Source organism: Lycorma delicatula, chromosome 3 (genome assembly GCF_047948215.1).
Source record: "Lycorma delicatula isolate Av1 chromosome 3, ASM4794821v1, whole genome shotgun sequence".
Classification (NCBI taxonomy): domain Eukaryota; kingdom Metazoa; phylum Arthropoda; class Insecta; order Hemiptera; family Fulgoridae; genus Lycorma; species Lycorma delicatula.
In genome coordinates, this window is record NC_134457.1 from 218,042,041 (window position 1) to 218,060,012 (window position 17,972).

General features: G+C 30.7%; 1 protein-coding gene across 1 annotated transcript in view; it reads right to left on the reverse strand.

Annotated features, from left to right (window-relative positions):
- Nucleotides 1–14,742, reverse strand: part of LOC142321310 (glutamate receptor ionotropic, kainate 2) — a 520,894-nt gene extending 506,152 nt beyond the window's left edge. Inside the window, exons 1-2 of the mRNA XM_075359304.1 lie at nucleotides 14,688–14,742; nucleotides 14,036–14,197 (exon numbers count right to left, since the gene is read on the reverse strand). Coding sequence (XP_075215419.1) covers nucleotides 14,036–14,197; nucleotides 14,688–14,742 — 217 coding nt within the window. The remainder of the gene's footprint in view (nucleotides 1–14,035; nucleotides 14,198–14,687) is intronic.
- Between the last annotated feature and the right edge of the window lie 3,230 nt (nucleotides 14,743–17,972).

The window sequence follows — 17,972 nt, forward strand, 5'->3', positions numbered from 1 at the left end:
ATTTTCTATGCGGCCCCTGCCTGGATGGATATGCATTTACCCGTAAAAGTAACGTTGATAGGCTGTCGTCTATTCAGCGCCGAATTTTCATCAAAATTATTGTGGCATACAGGACTGTTTCCCGTAATGCTGCTGAAGTGATTTCGGGCATCCCTCCTGTTCTGCTGAGGGCTCAAATGCTGTACAGGGTGTATAACGGAATGCCTAATGTTAAGGCTAGACAAATCCCTTTGAGAGATCGGCAGGAAGTCTGGGATGCTTCTTCTACGGGAGAATGGACAAGACGTATAAGATTGATCTGTGGATTCAGGGTGAGTTCAGGGTTCAGGGAGGTGGGGTTCTACCTCTCACAGCTGCTAACCGGGAATGGGGATTTTGAGAGGTACCTGATTTTGAGAGGGGTAATGTGGAGAACCTAGCTGCTAGAATAATGAAGACAAAATCCCGTGACGGTTATAACCACGATCGTGTGTAACCATGCGGGTGTTTAGTTAGGGAGGGTACCTCGATCTGGAGAGGACGGTTCGCCGTAGTGGGCTGTTTTTGACAAGGGATTGGGGAGCCCTTGTGACTATTATTTATGAAAATAGGATGTAAGGGATCCCCGATCCCTTACATCCCTGTTACATTATATAAAATTTTTTTATATAATGACAACTGGATAGCCTCATACAGGAACACTGCTAAAAAGCTGCAAAGGAAGTGGGGTACTCTAATGGGTTGCTAATAGTAATGGCTTATTAATATAATATAAAATAAAGATCCGATTGGCAGCCCGATCTACCATACCGGACATACTGGCGGTAGGAGGAAAGGGCTGTTAGAGTAGAAAGAATACCCCTACTCAGTTCTATGCTTAATTGCGAGTCCGGCGTAGGGGAAAAAAGTTAAACAGTCTTATAGGAGTTGATATTAATAGAATAATAACATTCGAATGATGTAAAGTAAGAAATCACCATGAAAACCCCATCCATATTCTATTTACATCCTCTAAATTAGAATTGATGTATTTTTTACCCAGTGAAAAATAAAAATTTATAAATTGAGAGAGAAAAGTTGCTAACGTACTCATTATAATATTATTTATTACTATAGTGGAATTATCCTTTCTATTCTATCAAGCCGTGAGGCAGTTTAAAGTGACAAATGACGATTTTTAAAAGTCTGCGTTTCCTTGCTAATATTTTTCTCGCAGTTTATATATAAAGGAGGAAAAGAAGTGCAACCGGTCAGTATTTTCCTTTACCTTTTCTTTTGTATTTTTCATCCTTTTAAGGTACCCCTAATTAAAACGTTAAAATCTCAGTTACATTCATTTTTAATATAAGTATTTATATTGCTGTGATGTTAGCAGATATTTGCTTTATATCTTAGAAACGGATTGGTTTACCAAAATCAAATTTAGTTTAGAAGTAACCGTATTTTAGAGATTGAATTTGTAATGTTTTAAAAATTTAAACGGGTAGTATTGTATGAGAGGTATATTCCTCGAAACAATCCGACGAATGAATGATATATATTTTATTAGTACCTATTTATTTACATTAACAAAAATCGTTAAAAAATATAAACCAGAACTTGAAAATAACTGCAGTGAAAGTTCAAGAATTAAATATTATTTTTTCAATTTTTCTCTGTATTTTAACTTTTTGAAGTTGGGGAAAGAATTAATGTTTACTACACAGCCGAAAATTATTTGCTTTTAATTTGGTAGCGACTTTTAAAGAGAAATTTTAGTAAATATTTTTTTTTTAATTTTATACTTTTTACGTTTATTTTTATTTAAAGTTTCCATAGGTCTACAAAATTTATGTCCTTATGAAAAGAAGCAAAAAGGAAAACTGATTTTTTTGTAAGAAATCAGGGATAAAAGGAGTGTCAATGAGAATGATTCAAATCAGACTGGAATGTGTATTTATCCAAGTTATCTAAATAAACCCGTTTAAGTTTTGATAAATATCCGTAATAATTTTAATAGGTGAAACAGACTATAAATTAGAAGAATGTATCTACCTTCAGGGTAAAAGAGTCGTATCACTTAAACACGTTTTGCTTTGATCTGATTTCCTTCCCTTCAGATATAAAAGAGTCTGTAAATAATTGACCCAAGAATTTTTAAAGAAAATTCTCAACTATTTAGAGAAATATGTGGTATTGGGAAGTATGTGTTTGTGGAAGTGTGTGTGGGTGGTATGTGGATGTGCATACGTATATCTATATATGTGTATATCTCTCTCTCTCTCTATCTCGCTCTCTCTCACCCCCCCCCCCTCTCTCTCTCTCTCTCTCTCTCTCTCTCTCTCTCTCTCTCTCTCTGTGTGTGTGTGTGTGTGTGTGTGTGTGTGGGTGCGCGCGCGTATGTGTGTTTGTATGGACGTATGTTGTGTGTGGAAAAGTTATTAACATAGTTGTATTATTGCACGACCAAGGTCAAGGATCTAGAAACAATTTATGTACTCTAATTTTAGCAAAAATGTAATCAATCATCACAAATAAAACATTTTTTCACATCTCACATTAAAGAAAAAAAATAATAAATAAATAATTACCTTACCTCTTTTTTTCGTTTATAAGGAGGTGAGTATTTTTTTGTTTTTTTTTAACTGTATATTTTCCTTAGTTTTTATTGCAATTATACATTGTAAGGAAAATATTTAATTTAAAATTTATATTTTTATATAAGATTTGCAGGTAGTAATGACATTGAAGCACGTAGGTTATGTGATATTGATTTGTAACCCGGCAATTTGTAAAATGCAGAAAGCCGCTCAGAGTTGAGCCGTAGATATACCTTCGTAATGAATATCTATATTATAGTATACTACGCTATACTTGTTTCAAAGGCTGTGACACATTACTTACTAAAGAGGTACGTAGAGATTGGTTTTGGTATCACAACGCTTAGTTTGATGTTATAGAGTAAACTACATTTTCTAATATTCTCATGTAATCGGTTTTGAAACGGTGGTAACGTGAAAGGGGGGAGATCGCTATGAAGAAAATTCCGTTAGTCTTGTTTCTATCAAGTCTCTTGATGTTCATATAGAGAATTGCGTGACCGCATCATAGTTTTCTTTCGTGTAATGAGGGTGTTTTCATTCTGCTCTCTTCTTATACTTTGTGTAAACTAAGAAACGATATAAAATGCTTTTCCACTCTTTTATTGAAAGAAAGAAGTAATTTAAAAAAAGATTAAGAAAATTTTTATTAAAGTGTGTTTTATGTAGACTATTATTTTTTTAGTTGTCTGAAAATTTATGATTTAAAGGTCATCTATATAAAAATAAATTTTATTAGTATTTAATTGACAAATGGTAAATGGACTGACAATTGTTAAATGTACATTTTTTCACCCGCAACAAACTTCCATACCACATTCCCTCTATTAGAATGATTTCAGAACGGCACTCGTTCATAAAAATAAAGCGGAATACTTCCACATTAATACCAGGAAAAACCGGAAATTGCGATAGAAAAACTACAAATAATGAGATACGTTTGATAAAAAAAAAACCCTTTCAGCACGCCAGAAGGCGGAGGTAGATTTCACCGGTGCTAAATAGGGGATAAAAAAGATTTCCCCACCTTAAAGTTAAGAAAAATTTCAAATTTACTCAATACGACAATGGTTGCATGTGAAAAAAGTTTCAAATGTTTAGCATATGACAAGCCCCATTTTCTTAGAATTTCAGGAACATTTTGGTCATCCCTTGCCGTAAGGGTTGGTCATATCAAAAATTGTTTACGACAAAAGTTTTAGGTAATATTTAGAGGATTAACGACACTTGTTTTAAACCGATTCGATTCTGTGCCTATTAAGGGAGGTATGATTTTTTGTCTTCAAAATCCTATTTTTCCATCCCCTGGGCCAATAATTAATGATATCAATAAACTTTACTTTGATAAGTTTTAGGCCCTTATCGAAGGAATAGTAGGAACTTAAAACGAATTTGATATTTTACTTAATAAGAAAGTTATAGCGCTATTTTTTTTCGAAAAAGTCCCCACCCATTTCCATCCTCATAGTCCGATTTTGCCCATTATCTTGAACTTGACCTTGATTTAGGGACCGTTGTATTTTTTTATGTGTCAATTTAAAAGTGATTAGCGCAAAATTACGTCAGTTATCGTGACCACAAGAAAGTGAAATATATATATATATATAAATGTGTATATAAACTTTTGAACTGACAGTGGGTTTGGTGCCTGGGGGATGTGAAGCGCGAAGATATGTCGAAATTTTCCGGAAGTTGAATTATGGTACCAATTATAAAAGGTAGCTTTCTTATGAAATCTACCTAAAAGGTAATTTTACATTCACTGTTTAGAAAAATTACATCGCACTATATCCAGGTCTTACTATATCAACAGAAATGTTAGTAGTAAAGTAATAGAAATAATTGATGCTAAGAGAACAATTAAAAACTATTTCCATTAGTAAAAATAAAAAATAATTTTTTTTTTCTAATCCCCTAATTGATGATGCTGGTTGATGATGGTTTATCGTAACAACTAAAACGCAAACCTAGTTGTAAATTTTTAATTTTTTTTTTAAGTTTCTTTAGCAGTTCCATTTTAGTTCTAGTACATGTAATAAATAAAAAAATAATAATTAAAAAAATAAATAATAATTTAAAAAAATTTAAAAAACTAAATATTTTTTTCTGATTACATAAATCACACAGTCAATCCAACAGATATGTAGTCCTATTATAAAAGTAGTAGTGTTGTATAGTACATAGCGTACGGTGGTAGTAAACTACCTAAAACAATATTAACTGAAGATAGTTAATAGTATTAGCAGCACGGAAATAACATAATTGTTGTCAATTTATCCATCAAAGTAACGGATGCTTAGATAAGGCAAGTAGGGTAGATTAAGAAAAGTTTCTCTTCTTAACCTATGTTAAGTTATCCTCCTGCACTACTTGAGCACTCCTTTACTACTTGAGCCAACTCTTGTGCCATAATTATAAATGATAGACGTATATTGCCGATATTTATGCACCACGTTATAAAAATACAATTTTTTTTTTTTAGATTGTTAGTTATTAAGTTCTATTTTTTTTAAAACAAAATGGATGACCTGTTTTTCTTTCTCTGATTTAGTTAAAATGTAGTGAAATATAATCTCCGCTAACAATTAATTTGTTTAGTTTCACAAAATAAATGGTAAATAATTTGTACTTTTGTTTACATACATAAAGCAAGGCTAGGGATATTTGTGCTGAAAAACAATTCAGTGTGTTTTCTACTTTTACCGTATTTTATTACGTAACAGAGTATTATGATGAAGATAATATTCGAATATCACGATCTGGAATCTTTTAAAATAAAACCTGTCGTGCTGTCGAGCATTCTTCCAAAATGGTAGCTACTGTTGATTCTTTCCGGTTTTGTACGTATAAACTGAATATAGCTTGTGATTTTACCATTAATTTAAATATTATTTTCCTCAAAATATATTATGTGTGTTGATCTAGATATTACGAAACCAACATGTCGCAAAGAAATTCAATTTGATGCCTTGGCCTGAATCAATAAATTATTTGGTAATGCATTTAAGAGAACCTTCTATTTGTAATATTATTATACCTACAGTATTTGTCCATAACTAAATGCAATTAATATAATTAGTGATGGGTGCTGACGTCTACACAAATTATTAGGAATGAATATATTTAAGTTAATCTTGAGATCGTTAAGGATTTCTTGTTTATTGGTATGTAATAACATAATGATTTGTCATATTTACTGTTTATGTATTGTATAATTTCTGATTGTAGAAATTAGAATAATTTTAAGCTCATGGGAAATGATCTTGAAACATATTATGGATTTTTTCAATTTATCTTCAATAAAACAGAATCTTCGTGATGACTTTTTATTTTAATTATACACTTTTCTTTTTCAATCCACTATAATGAACAAAATACAAGTAAATCTGTTAATATACCATTAAAGTGACTTTAATGGTATTAGAGGAGACTTCTGCTCATCGATATTTACTCCACCGGGAATTAAAGGTTGATAAATTTGGATAAATAACAATTCATTTTGACTACATACGTCTCACGGGCTTATGACATCTCTAATCAAACCTTCTTGGAAACAATATTACTTGGTCGGTTTAATAAACTAGGTCGATAATTAAATCGTTAACTTTGCGAGCCGGTTTAGTTTATTCTTGTAAAATAAGTAAATAGGGTAAAAATGTTGCTGTACGGGATACGCAAATCAGAATTTCCTATTAAAATTACTTTGTTTAATAAGAACAGTAAATCGGTTACTTTTCAGATTACTTTCAACTGAAAGAGTTGTTTTTTGTATAACAGAAGATTAGGAAAAATAAAAGAATTATAAATTTTATTTTGTTTTCTGTTTTTCATTTTTTTCAGTTTTTCATTTCTACGGCCCCGGGATCGAATGCTACGAATGTTATCAAAAGATACATTTATGGTGTTCTGCAAATCGTATTTTAGAGGCTTTTTTCTGATGTTATAAATTGTTCTTGTGATGTACTAAGGCTGAAAAAGGAAAAAGTCACAAGGACTCAAATCAGGTGAATAGGGGGGTTGAGGAACCGTAGGAATGCGTTTTGAGGTCAAAAATTTCCTGATGGAACTGGCCGTGTGACACGAGGCATTGTCATGATGAAGCATCCACTTGTCTGCAGTGTCTGATCTCACGCCAATCACTCTTTTCTTGAGCCTTTCAAGGACACCTTTGTAAAACACTTGGTTGAAAGTTTGTTCTGGAGGAAAAAATTCTTTATGCACGAAACTCCTACTGTCAAAAAAGCAAATCAGCAAGGTTTTGATCTTTGATTTGCTCATTCGACATTGTTTCGGTCGAGGAGATGACGGAGTGTGCCATCCTTCGGTTTGCCGCTTTGTTTCAGGATCGTACTGAAATATCCAGGATTCATCACTTGTGATCACACGAATGAAGAATTCTTGGTCATTGTCAATCCTCTCAAGATCAACGCACACGTTTCTTCGATTGTCCTTCTGTTCCGTTGTGAGATTTTTTGGCACCGATTTTGCACAAACCTTTCGCATGTCCAAATGTCCGTCAAAATTTGATGTACGGTGAAACTGTTTAAATTTAACTGTTCACTCATTATCCTTATTGTCTGATCTCACAAGAACCCTCACACGCTCATCATTTTAGTCAGGTTGTGAAGTACAAGTTCTCCCTGAGCGAGGTTGATCTTCAACGTGTTCTCGGCCTTCCAAAAATGATTTGTGCCAGCGGAAAACTCTTGATAAGCAATGTTCCCCATAGGCCTGTTTCAACTTTTCAAAGGTCACACTCGCGGATTCCCCAAGTTTAACACAAAACTTGATTGCACAACGTTGCTCTAAATTCCGATGCTCCATTTTTGTAACGCACAACAAAAACACAACTTCACCGATGGGGCAGTCACAAATAATGTGTTGGCTGAACGGAGTTAAAACTCATACTGAGCATGTGGAAGGGATGAACAAACCGGTCTACCACACACACGTACACACAGCGTTGCCAGATCGCTCACAGTGTTACCAATCTCATTACTTTTCTCATACACCTCGTATATACATTTATATCGTGTATTTTTTTAGGGTCTCTTAGGTAAAAGTTATCTAATTGTTTTATTGTGTATCTTTTTTAACTAGTTTTTACGAAAAGCAATTACAATTTATTTTAAAGATTTTCGTTTAGTTAAAGTTTGTGGAGTGTTACAGTGATAAATTATTTAATTCTAAGAATAAATAACCTTTTTTTTTATTAAAAAAATAATTACACGGATTTAAAATTAGAAAAGACAAGAAAAAACAGGGTTGTTTAATTCCGGTTGAACTTACATCGATGAATATTCAGAATATTTATTCATAAATAATTAAAAGCACTGGATTAGTCTTCATGTGATAAAGGTACCATCTAAAATCTAAATGTACATCTAACTAGACACTTATTCAAGTGTACGGAATACATCAACATTATACATTCGTTCGAATGTTAGAAAAAATGTAATTTATGTTAAACGAATTTTAAACAATTCCTTTTAAGCGAATTAAATTTTATTGACAATAAATTCCTAGTCGTTTATTCTAATTTTATTGTTAAGCGTTTAATTTTAAGATTAAAATAGTAAAGAAGTAAAACTGTGAAGTTCACCTACCGGCTAAAAATGACTACTACCTGCATCTTTAGATTTAATCGTTAATTCCATTTTAGTTCTCGATATTCTCAAAAGTATTTTGGTTAGTTCCGAAATTCTTCATATTTCATTACGGAAACTAATGGGTAGGCTAACTTAAAATTAGACTCTAAATAAAAATTAATTTTATTTACTTTCACTTTTTTGTTTCGGATAATTTCGAAAATATTTTCGTTAAATTTGCAAGACCAGTCACTTCACCATCCCAGATAATGGTATTCTTTGATGGTTCTTTCTTTCTTTTTCCTGTTTAGCCTTTTCTTTTAGATTAGCAAATTATCAGTATTCTTTCTGTTTCCTGTTTAGCCTCCGGTAACTACCGTTTAGATAATACTTCAGAGGATGAATGAGGATGATATGTATGAGTGTGAATGAAGTGTAGTCTTGTACATTCTCAGTTCGACCATACCCGAGATGTGTGGTTAATTGAAACCCAACCACCAAAGAACACCGGTATCCACGATCTAGTATTCAAGTCCGTGTAAAAATAGCTGGCTTTACTAGGACTTGAACGCTGGAACTCTCGACTTACAAATCAGCTGATTTGGGAAGACGCGTTCACCACTAGACCAACCTGGTGGGTATTTATTGATGGTTAGTTTTCAATTAACCACACGTTTCAGGAGTGGTCGATCTGAGACTGTATAACTGTATACTTCATTTACATTCATACACATCATCCTCATTCATCCTCTGAAGTAATACCTTACGGTGGTTCTGAAGGCTAAACGGAAAAAAGAAAGATTTGCAAGATATCATTTAGTTTTAGATAAATTTTAATTATTTTGAGTAGCTGGTCGGTCAATACCACACTAGTTTATTCTACGTAAAAAGTACTTTAATTTATTTCTATACATTTGTCCCAAATTAGTTTCGGAACTAATATGTGTTCTGAAAACCGTATTAATTCTTGATATTTTTGACAATACTTTTGCAATTTCTAAAATGTTATCTATTTGCAGTATGGAAAGGAAAACGAGTAAATCGTCTAGCTTTCAAACTGGAAAGCAATTTTATCTTTCAGAGAAAATATATTCAACGTTATAATGACACGTATCTAAATATAATAATAAAATATAAAAAATAAATAATATAAAAATATAGAAAGAAATTTAATACGTGCAGCGTATATGAAAATGCCATATATGATCGGGATTCGAACCCGGGACCTCCGGATGAAAGGCCAAGACGCTACCACTCACGCCACGGAGGCCGACTTCCTTATAGTTTATCCCATATATAAAGTTTATCCATATATTGTTGTAATCCCATATATATCATTAAATTAACTCTGCAGATTAATATTTATCCTAGCTAATTATTGATTATATACGACACTGCATAGAGATCCAAAAATAAACTACGAATTCAATAAAAAAAACAAAAAACAAATGAATGTAACTTTTAAAAGATTATGTTAGTATATTTTAAATGTTATTTGTAAGAATGTGTTAGTTAATGTAAAATTACGTTACAATTTGTCGTTAGCCTACAATTTGAGACATTATTTTTAAAAGGAGAAAGATAAATCGTTATTTTAAAAAAAGATAAGCTTACAATTTATGAAATATTTCTAAGTTAAAATGATAAGTATGCTAAAATTTACAAATACAATAGAAAAACCATGAAATAAATATAATAAAAAAAACAAAAAAAAAAAACAGAATTTACATAAATTGTAATTATCTCATTGCTGTGTAACAATTAAACCTTTACGGTAGTTTGTAATGTAAATGTGTTTGACATTTCGCTGGAGAGTATGCTAGAATTAAATTATAGCGCACATGTTCTGCTATTTACAATCCAATCAATCTTTCCACAAAGCAATACGTGAGGAGGAACTGCAAATTTATCATCTACCATATTATTAACCGACGGAGTGTTTTAGTTATTATTTCACCAAATCGTTAAACAAATTCCAAATGTTGATTCATTTATGGTATAGGCAACAGTAGGCATATTCTTGCCGGCAAAAGCCGGAATTCAAACAACTTAGAAAAGTAGAACTTTACTCTTTTAATGAATTAAGATGACTAAAATCTCGAATTTCAGCTTCTGCTTCATCAGATATGTAATGAATATATATTAGGATTCATCGTATTTTATATTAAGTAATAGTGAAATGATTTACGGAAAATCCACATCTAGCAAGAAGTACATACATCTCAACCCAGTAGGAGGGAAGCCACCCGCTTTGTGACGCTTCCGGTCGCCCCCCCCCCCACCCCTTCAAACCCTGACGGGCTTTAACGGGAGTCGTCTTTCGTCCTCTATTATTCTGATATTAACTGGCATTATGGTATGTTAATGAAATATTTGAGTTTTCAGAAATGTATATGTATGTGTCTACATTATAAAAAATATTTGAAGTAGGCCTACCCTCTATCAAAAAGTTAAATTTCATAAAACTGAGGTAATTAATGAAATGTAGTAGAAATAACAAAGATGGACCACTGAATGTGAAAATAGGAGGAGAAAAGATTACGGAGGTAGAAGAATTTTGTTATTTGGGAAGTAGAATTACTAAAGATGGACAAAGCAGGAGCGATATAAAATGCCGAATAGCACAAGCTAAACGAGCCTTCTGTAAGAAATATAAGTTGTTTACATCAAAAATTAATTTAAATGTCAGGAAAAGATTTTTGAAAGTGTATGTTTGGAGTGTCACTTTATATGGAAGTGAAACTTGGACAATCGGAGTATCTGAGAAGAAAAGGTTAGAAGCTTTTGAAATGCGGTGCTATAGGAGAATGTTAAAAATCAGATGGGTGGATAAAGTGACAAATGAGGAGGTATTGCGGCAAATAGATGAAGAAAGAAGCATTTGGAAAAATATAGTTAAAAGAAGAGACAGACTTATAGGCCACATACTAAGGCATCCTGGAATAGTCGCTTTAATATTGGAAGGACAGGTAGAAGGGAAAAATTGTGTAGGCAGGCCACGTTTGGAATATGTAAAACAAATTGTTAGGGATGTAGGATGTAGAGGGTATACTGAAATGAAACGACTAGCACTAGATAGGGAATCTTGGAGAGCTGCATCAAACCAGTCAAATGACTGAAGACAAAAAAAAAAAAAAAACTTAGGTAAAATTTTCCGAACTATCGATAACTAAAATGAAACTAAAGATTAAAACCAAACCAAGCTGGTAGGCTATTTTGTGTAAATGAACTTCATTCCTGTTATAAAAAAGTTACGGATTTGGAAAAATAAGCTACGTTTTTTTTTTGATTTTTCTTTTTTGAATGTTTTTTTCTTTCGTTCAATTGAATACTTATTATTACTGTGAAACAGAAAAAGCAACAATTTTCCATAGAAGCCGAGATTGCTATGCAATCATTTGGCTGGATTTTCTCATCAATATTATCTGAAAATAATAACAGTACAAAAATATAAAAATCGCAGACCTTAAAAAACAAAGTGTTGCTTTCAATAAGATTTTATTATTTGGAAATGATATTTTACAATAATAACTAACATTATTGATGACAGTCACATCCCTGCTATAACAGTCTACTTCTGCCAACCACCCGAATGGATTAAATAAGAGACTATTCCTTACACGCGGCCAATATATTAAACTAGATGCTTGACCTAAGCTACTCGGCTAAGGTCGAGTTTGAATCTTCAGAACAGTCCTCAACATTGAAATAAGCCGCCTTTTCCATCATCGACATCTTCATCTGATATTTTATCAAAAATGTATTAGTTGGTAAAACCATTATACCGCTTGTTTACACTTTATACTACATTGTATGATTCTTTACATTGTTTACTCTTCTCATGCTTTTCATCGAAGCTTCCCACACAGAGAAGCTGCACCGTTTACACGTCTCCTATTGATTCCATTCTCCATGTCTACTTGTTTAGTAAGAATTGTAAATGCTTCTTTAATTATTTAAGAACGTGCCGTATATATCGATCAGAGAAAAAACTAACAACCAGTTTTTCATATTTTTATGTTTAATTCTTGTGGAGAATTAAGTTAATAGAAATATAGAGTGGATATTTCAATGTTTTTAAAAATTTAATCAGTTTCATATAGGTTTCCAGAAACTAAGAATTATTTAATATTTTACTACTACATATGCAATTATTCCCTCTACTGATTAGGTATGAATGTACCTGTATATTTCTTAACAGAAAAGGCACATTAATTTTGTGTTTTCTATAATTTTTCTCTTTATTATTGGTTTGATTTATTTAAAGTATTTGAGGTACTAGAAGCTTCAGACATCGTAATTTTGTAGGTAATTTCAGTTATTTTTTTGGTATTATGAAATAGAAGTGGTAAGTGAATTTATAAAATGGAGACAATTAATTGTTACTTGATTTGTTAATTGATCGTTGATAAATTGATTGTTGCATGTAGATGACGCATACAACATTTACGATCTATAAAAAAAACCATGCTTAAAATCTGATAGTTCAATTATTATACTATAATTTTATATTTTACCTACATTAACATTGAATGCACCGAACAATGCATTGAATGAAGTTTCTCAGTTTTCGCGCGTGGATGTGTGTTTGTCTTTAAGGGTGTTAAGTGAAGTAATCTTGAAGAAAAATAGATATTTGTTGTATTCTTCTTTTCTACCGTTTAATTTATATTTTAATAAAATTAAGTATGTGTTAAAAAGATTATTATGTTGTAAGCAAATTAATCAATACGCGTTAAAATTGTATGAGTTCGAGAGTATAATAGGTAGTGGAAGACCAATTCACGTAACACTCTTTTCAGTTGTAATACTTTATTAATCCTTAATCAAACATAAGAAAAAAAATTACATACAGAATATAGTAAAACTAATTAATTAATTTAACTAATTAATGGGATTTTCTCTCTGCATTTTACGGGTGAAATTCATAGTTGGTCCTTACACTACTATTCGTACTGCTTTGTCAAATTTGGCAGTTAATTTAAAAATAAACTTTTATTGATTTTCTTTTCAAAGTGTTTCGATGCGTAGTTTAGTATTTTTAGAATGCAGTAACTCATAAGAAGTATTTTACTCGCGAACTACTTTATCCATTGACAAATTACCGTTACACGAGTAAGTTTTCGAACGATATCGATTACAAACAGTTACGTTGCACTTGGTCATTCTACGAATTTACAGTTGTTTATTTTTCACCACTATTTAATGCATACATATTTGTCATCTTGTTTTTCCTATTTCTAATCATACTTTAGACGTTTTCCTCTGCAATGTCAGTAAATCATATAGAAAATTAAAAACACTAGACAGAATACACGCAAGCGATTGAATGAAGAAGGATCATTGTCTTTTATTGCATAAAAAGTTAATTTGTCTCCCTCTTACATATTCTCGTAGTACGTGCACACCAAAATCACCATACCCAGAGGCAAGCAAAATGAACTACTGCGCATCATCCAACTACGCTTACTAATTTTAAACTTACTGTACTTTCATAAAAAAAAGGATAATATATATGTTTATATATATATATATATATATATATATATATATATATATATATAAACTCTGGTACTCTTTATATATTTATATATCAGGAGTGTCTTCGAATAAATTCTATTAATTTATCAATATTTTATAAAAACTGAAATGTATTTTGTGTGTGTGTGTACATGTGCGTGAGTGCGTGCACGCGGGCGCACGCGAGCTTTCGTGCGTGTATCTGTTATCTGAGATAAGTATATAGTTTTGATTGGTAATCTTAAGTGAAACTATTCTCTAAATAACAGTTAAATTCTATATCATGAAATGTTTGAAATAACTACCAGTATGATAAGGAAAAATTTATAAACTTAAAACATTACATAAAAAAATATAGTAATATTTTACCTTTCTTTGAAGTGCGGAAGCTATCGTCACGTGGCACATACTGGATATCATAAACAATCGTTGTATTTGGCAGTAAGTTTTTATCCTTATTTATTCTATATACGGCATATTTGAAGGCCAATTCTGTACTACTGTCTTTTTCTTCTTGGGTAAAAATTGCTCCTGAAACAAAAATAATTTAATTACTTGCTTTTGTTAATGAGTAACGATAAATTTCTTAAGATAAGCAACTAGCAAATTTAAAATAATTTTTTTAATTCTTCGAGCGATTCACAAAAGAAATGGGTGAAAGTTAGAAGATAGAATAATAGGATTAATAAGAGATAAATTGTGTACAGAATTATATGATAAACGTACCGAGTATAACAGGTATTTCAGAGGAACGTGTTCCTATAAATAAGGCTACATAAATTAGGCGTATATAGATTCTAAATTACTCTGTTTTCGAGAACCCACAGTGTATTTAAAAATCTAATCGATTTCAGAATCAATTGATTTTATTATTTCAGGTGTGTTATTTTCTAAAGGAAACAGCTTGTGTTTACATAAGAGAATCATTTTGCTTATAAATCTTTCAAACGTGTGAGTATGTTTCAATTAGTATTCTCTAGTTTCTACTTCCAAATAGTTCATTAGTATCATCACCTTCGACGAATAACTTTGGGTGATAAATTTACAAAAACAAAAGAGCTTTCAGTCATCGTCATTTTAACTCGAGAAAATTCTTGAGGATGTGAAAAATGTTTAACTTGTTCACAAAAGAAATCTCTAGAAAGTTATACATAGAAATTGAACTGTCATTGAATAAATTTATTAATTTACCTTAGCGGTATTTTTTATGAAATGAAAGAAGCAGATCATGGAAAAGGTTTACGGTGTTTTCTTTGAATTTGATTGTTTCTTCTTGAAAAAGACGTTGAGATGCTGTACCGTGCTTTTTAATTAATTATATATATGTTCATTTTTTTAATGTTTTTAGTTTACTGAAAAGAGAGTTTTAATAAAGATTTATCCAAACCCAATAAGTCAATATATCACATTTTATGTATAATAAATCAGTATTATCTTAAAGTTTATTTTAATGATGAAATTTGGTTTCAAAATTCTTATGGTTTCATCTTCACCGAAATCTATAGAAATGAAATAATAGAATAGTGAGCTATGAAAAATCTCAAAGTATTCTTGTAAAGTCACTAAATAAATAAAAAATTCATATTACATATGCAATATTCGGTCGCCGTGTAATAGATTTCTTATTTATTAGTAAAACTGCAGTTGGTGAAATTTATCATAGTTCAAACCAATAATTACTTCGTTGTTACAGGAATTCAAATGATACAAATTTTTGTAAAATGAGGCTATCCGTCGTCTTAGTGCTAATGATATGATGGCAATGTTGTAGACAAGTTTTGGCATCAAGTGATCTCAAAACACTTCTGACCACCATAATTTTGTGTCCACACTCTATTAGAATTTTTCTTTAGGAGTAATTAAAAAGTATTTTTTCTCAAAAAATATGGGCATAAAATAATATAAAAAGAAAAAATTTAAATCTAGGTAAGTGGAAATTGCATCAACTATATTGCTTAATTAATATTATGTGAAATCTGTATATTTTAGCTGTTCAAATGAATACATCAATATGAATACAGGTTTATTTGAAAGTAAAATGTAGTCAGAAATACTCTGAAGACCTGATTTTCTCATAACTTTACCACGATTAACGTAGATTTATTCTAAATTTAACAAACTGGGCACTACAAAAAAAATTTAATTAATTAGGTGAAAATGTATTTAAACTACTCGTACATAATGGAGCTGAAAATTTTAAGTTATTCTGGAAGATTTAACCAACACCAAAACTTATTGTATTACCAATTTTATAAGTATCGTTTCCACAGAAACAAAATTTTATTGACTCTGATTGTATTTCGACTATACCACCATGTTTATAAATACTTAAAACAAATTCTTTTCATTGTTTAATTTTTTTTTAATTACATTATATGCAATAAATATTTTTTAAATTGTAATTACTTAGAAAATAATTTATCCAGAGACCTCCCGGGAGGGTACTTAGTGACCAGGGTTCTGGTCACTCAGTACTCTGAGTCACTCTACAGTCACTCTGAGTGATTCAGTAAGGGATAGCAGGTGGCTCTCCTTCTAACAGCTGTGCTGGGTCAAATCTAGTGCCGACATTTTTAATTGGAAAATTCATACATAATTATTTTTAAAAGCAAGAAATTTTTCAGTAAAATTTCGTAGAAATTAGAATATATTTTGCTGTAACTGTAATATAAAAAGATAAAATGACAAAAATGTCAACCAGAATTCATTCGGTCAGTATTAAATAAAAAAATTATCTCAACGAATATTGATATCAATTGCTTAGTTATCAATCGCTTAGTTATTCAATGAAATATAGTGTTGCAAAACGATTTCACTTCTCGTGTATTTAATAAAATTTAGTATTATTAACAACTTTGTTAGAAGATGTTATATGAAATTTCTGATTCTGAAAAGTAATTATTTATTCGGTTGTCATTTGTAATTCGCAACATGAAACTTTCTATTATGACATAACAAGCTATGAATTGCGGTGCATAAACGTCATGAAATATAAAGTAACGATTATAGTTGAATGAATCTACTTCCCTTAAATTTCTTCTATGCATTTTATAAGATATATATATATATATATATATATATATATATATATAATCATTCACAGTATTACAGTAATAGGGGAAAAAAATTTCCCTACAACTAATTGATGAATAAATTTAAAAATCATTTTATATTAAAATTTTCATTTATTTAAAGCATTTTATTTCGTAGCCAGCTAAAAAATTGAAGATTCTGTTAGAAGTAGGAAGGTATTATTGTAAAAAGCGGATATTAAGCTCCTCTTTGTGGATTATTTTTAAATGTTCAATTTTGTAAGAATAGTGTTTTAAGAAAGCAATATCTGATCCATCTCAAGAGTTACCTGACTTAAAAAGATGCTTTTCTAAAAAAAAAAGAAGAAAAATAATGGCAGTAAAAGAGCTTTATAAAATAAGCAATATGAAGAGCAATAAATGAACAGCTTTTCTCTATGTAGTTCCTCTAAAGACTTACTAACACACACCACCAGTGCAGTTGTGTGCGTTCTCAGACACATGTTGTCGCATTCGCATACACACATCTACATGTATATCTATTAAACCGTACGTGATGTTTAACTAGGATATTTTATTAAACATGATAGAATTAAAAAGCATACAATTTTAACATCTCAACGAGTGATAGATGTAAAATTTATTTTTACCATTAAAATTAATTACGGATAATATTTAATTTATTATCAAAATAAAAACATAAACTTTTAAATAGATTTGATAAACTGTTTTAAATCTTCTCACATATTCAAAATTATACTTGAATAGCTAAATAGTAGCCGATGAGTTGGAACCTTTATAATTTGCTTTGTGATTACAGTATAAAATCAAGGATGATCATTTTTCATTATTCAATTATTTGTTTTAATCGAAACAAATTGATTTCAGTACTGAAATTTTTCTTAAAAAAAAAAATCTAAATAAAAATTCAAATTTTTTGACTGCTCTTTTAACTAAACTCGATTTTAAACCAGTCCCAAATTCTTAAACGTATTTACAAAAATGTATTAGTACTTGCCAATCTTTTGTTACTATTTTCAAAAAAAATTAACGTTTTATACTAGAACTTTTTAGTTAATGACAGATTTTGAATAAAGACCTGAAATAGATACTTTAGTCAAGAATATTTATTAAAAAAAACAAAAAAAATGTTATATTTATATTGAAAATGTGAGTAAGAAGATATGAATATCAACCTTTATTACGTGTGAATAATTGGGCATTTATTAAACAAAAATGGGTTTGTATATCTGGCGTCAGAGAAGGTTAAGCAC